This window comes from Wolffia australiana, chromosome 6 (assembly GCF_029677425.1).
Source record: "Wolffia australiana isolate 7733 chromosome 6, ASM2967742v1".
Taxonomy (NCBI): Eukaryota; Viridiplantae; Streptophyta; class Magnoliopsida; order Alismatales; family Araceae; genus Wolffia; species Wolffia australiana.
Genome location: NC_135840.1, coordinates 4180503 through 4183656, shown reverse-complemented (window position 1 = coordinate 4183656; position 3154 = coordinate 4180503). Strand labels below are relative to the sequence as shown.

At 51.0% G+C, this 3154-nt stretch overlaps 1 protein-coding gene across 1 annotated transcript; it reads left to right on the top strand.

The window, feature by feature from the left end:
* The first annotated feature begins 416 nt into the window (after positions 1-416).
* Positions 417-2346, top strand: LOC144704080 (uncharacterized). The gene is made up of 2 exons (XM_078576317.1): positions 417-1968; positions 2045-2346. Exon 1 carries the CDS (start codon positions 526-528, stop codon positions 1966-1968), a length of 1443 nt encoding a protein of 480 aa, XP_078432443.1. The 5' UTR covers positions 417-525; the 3' UTR covers positions 2045-2346.
* The last annotated feature ends 808 nt before the right edge of the window (positions 2347-3154 follow it).

Below are 3154 nucleotides of genomic sequence, written 5' to 3'. Positions count from 1 at the left end.
CATATATGTTTTATCTCAGTTATGCTCAACTCCCTAGAAAGTCTACACTATATAAATTATACTAGAAAGTCTTCCTAAAATAATCAAATCTATTTTCAAAAATGACGTCCGCATCATCGTTACCGTCATCGGCACATGCGAAACCCCGATTCACGTGCCACCCCCAAACTTCTCACCAGGATAAAACCCTAATTCCATTCTTCACTACATATATGTTTTATCTCAGTTATCTTCAAGTCCCTAGAAAGTCTACACTATATAACTTATACTAGAAAGTCTTCCTAAAAGAATCAAATCTATTAAAGAAAACGACGTCCACGTCATCGTCACCGTCATCGACACGTGCGAACCGCCGACTCACGTGCGTCCCCAACCTTCTTCTCACCAGGATAAAACCCTAATTCCCTTCTTCCTCCTCCCCACCCTCTCCATTTCTCCTCCTCTCTTTCTCTCTCTTCCCTCTCTCTCTCTCTCTCTCTCTCTCTCCTTTCTCTCTCTATCTCTCTCTACGAGAGAGGTCCGTCAATGGCGACGAAGAAGCGCAAGGTCCGGCGCGAAGACGGGCGACCAGGCGAGCTCGACCAGCACCACCTCCTCTCCAAGCAAGAACCAGAAGAAGAGGAAGAAGAAGAAGAAGAAGAAGACAACCAGCAAGACTACGAAGTTTCCGAGCAAACCCTTCAGCAAACCGTTCAAATCCAACCGACCCACAACCCCGAAGACGCCTTCGCCGAGCCCGGCGACGAACCCAACGGTGACAACGCCGACCCCGACGAAGACATCGCCGAGCTCCTCGAACCCCTCTCCCGAGACCAGCTCATCGCCCTGCTCCGCGTCGCCGCGGGCTTCGATCCGAGGGCAAAGGAGGAGATTCGACGAGCCGCGGATCGCGACCCCGCCCACAGGAAGATCTTCGTCCACGGCCTCAATTGGACCACCACGGCCGACACCCTCCGATCCTTCTTCGGCCAATACGGCGAGATCGAAGAGTGCAAGATCGTCACGGACCGAATCACTGGCAAATCCAAGGGCTACGGGTTCATCCTCTTCCGCCATCGCCGCACCTCGCGCCTCGCTCTCCGCGAGCCGCAGAAGAGCATCGACGGGCGAATGACGGCCTGCCAGCTGGCCTCCGTCGGGCCCGTCGCCGCATCGTCGTACCAGCCTCCGGCACCGCCGCCGCCGTCGTCGCTTCAGGCCCCCGTGCCTTACCACACTCCCCAGGACGTGCTGCCGAGGAAGATCTTCGTCGGCAACGTCCACGCCGACGTCAGCAAGGAGCGGCTCTTCCAGTTCTTCTCGCAGTACGGCGAGGTCGAGGAAGGCCCCCTCGGGTTCGACCGGCAGACGGGCAAGGCGAAAGGCTTCGCCTTGTTCATATACAAGACCGTGGAGGGGGCCAGGCGGGCGCTGCAGGATCCCAACAAGAACTTTGATGGGAAATTGTTGTACTGCCAGAAGGCCACGGACAGCCAGAGGGCGAAGGCGGCCGTGGCGACGACGACGACGACGGCGCCGAGCTCGACGGCGGACGGGCAGGGGAGCGTGGGCTACGCCGTGGCGCCGCCGGGCGGCCCGATGGGCTTTCCGGGGGCGATGGATCTGGGCTTTGCGCAGGGGCTTTTGGGGGCTGCTCTGCCGTTTGCACAGGGAATTCAGGCGAACCCGGCGGCGCTGGCCATGCTCGCAGCAAACCCGGCCGCCTTCGGCATGCCGCCGTCGATGATGGCTTCGTTGAACCCGGCGTTGGCGGCCGCGGCGATGAACCCGGGCGGCGGGCAGATCGTGCCGCCGGGTCAGGGACCGTCGGTTCAGGGCTATGGAATGGGGTCGGGGTTCCAGGGTGTTGGGTATCAGGGCCAGCCTGCTCAGCAGAGTGGTGGATCTTACCAGAATGCCGCCATGGCACATAATTCGGGGATGAGGCCGGCGCCGGGGTCGATGGGTGGATACGGCGGCCCTCACTAGGTATGATTCTTCTGATTTCTCCTCATTGTGATGGTTGTTGCCGGCTAATTGGGTTTGAATTCCGTGGTTTATTTAGTTTGAATTCCGGAATTGGAGTTAGGATGCCGTGGTTTAAAGATCCGGCGAGGCGAAATCGACGTGTTCGAATGCCGTCAGATATTCCGGAGAAGAACTGGTTTCGGATTTGCTCTTCAGGGTTTTCTCTAGACTTTTTAAAGTCCTCTATATTTTCTGTAATGGGTTGTTGAGAACTCCTCCTATCTTCGCGATTTTAGTTCAGACTGCTAGTTTTTGGATTCAGTGCTGGGAAATGGTTTACGTGAGACTGGCTTGACTTGACTTGACTTGGTGCTCAATTTTCATTCTTCGTTTTTACTATCTTCTGATCTCTTTTATTTGTTATTGAATGCGGAGACTGATTTTGTGGTTTACTGCGATTCACCTTTTATATTGGTTGACCGGAGAGATATTATGGGTTCCTGGATTGTTCTGGATTTGCTAATTTGGGTTGTCATCGGTATTATTTTCTTGTAACTCATCGCAAGAAATCGCTGGTCATATCCCAATTCGCCATTATCGACGACAATCGATGTTAGGCTTCGGATTGGTTGCTTTTTCTGAAATTTCTTTCTTGGGACTGGTTTTGAGGATCTTACTTTAGGTTGATATCCCTGTGTAGAACCTATGAATCTATGTCGTTTGTACTCGTATTTCTCTGGAATAGATTCCCATCAGAGCTGGGAATTTGTGCAGGGATTTTTGAATGACTCCTCTTCTTTACATTTATTTTATTATCCTTTTAGGTTTAGCAAAATAGATTAAGGAAATTTATTCAAGTTCATGAACCATTCAATTTAAGATGCATTTAGTATTCACCATTTTGAAGAACATTAAAAGTTTATGGCTGCCTTTAATTTAAGTCAGGTGAATATTCTGGGGCACTACATAATTAGAAATACTGTCTCAGATTTCATTTATCAAGCTCCTAGATAATGATCTCTGTTGTCAGTTAAGAAAAAGTGGCGTATACTAAATGCAGTGTAAGTGCAATTTGTTCTCAAAATACTTATGGATTGGCTTTAACGGAAGATTGCAACAGACCCATCAGGAAAGCGATGTTACTTTATTTTTTGCACATGGCTTATTGTTTACTAATTAGTGTTGTCAGAGTCCACCTTATTAATGT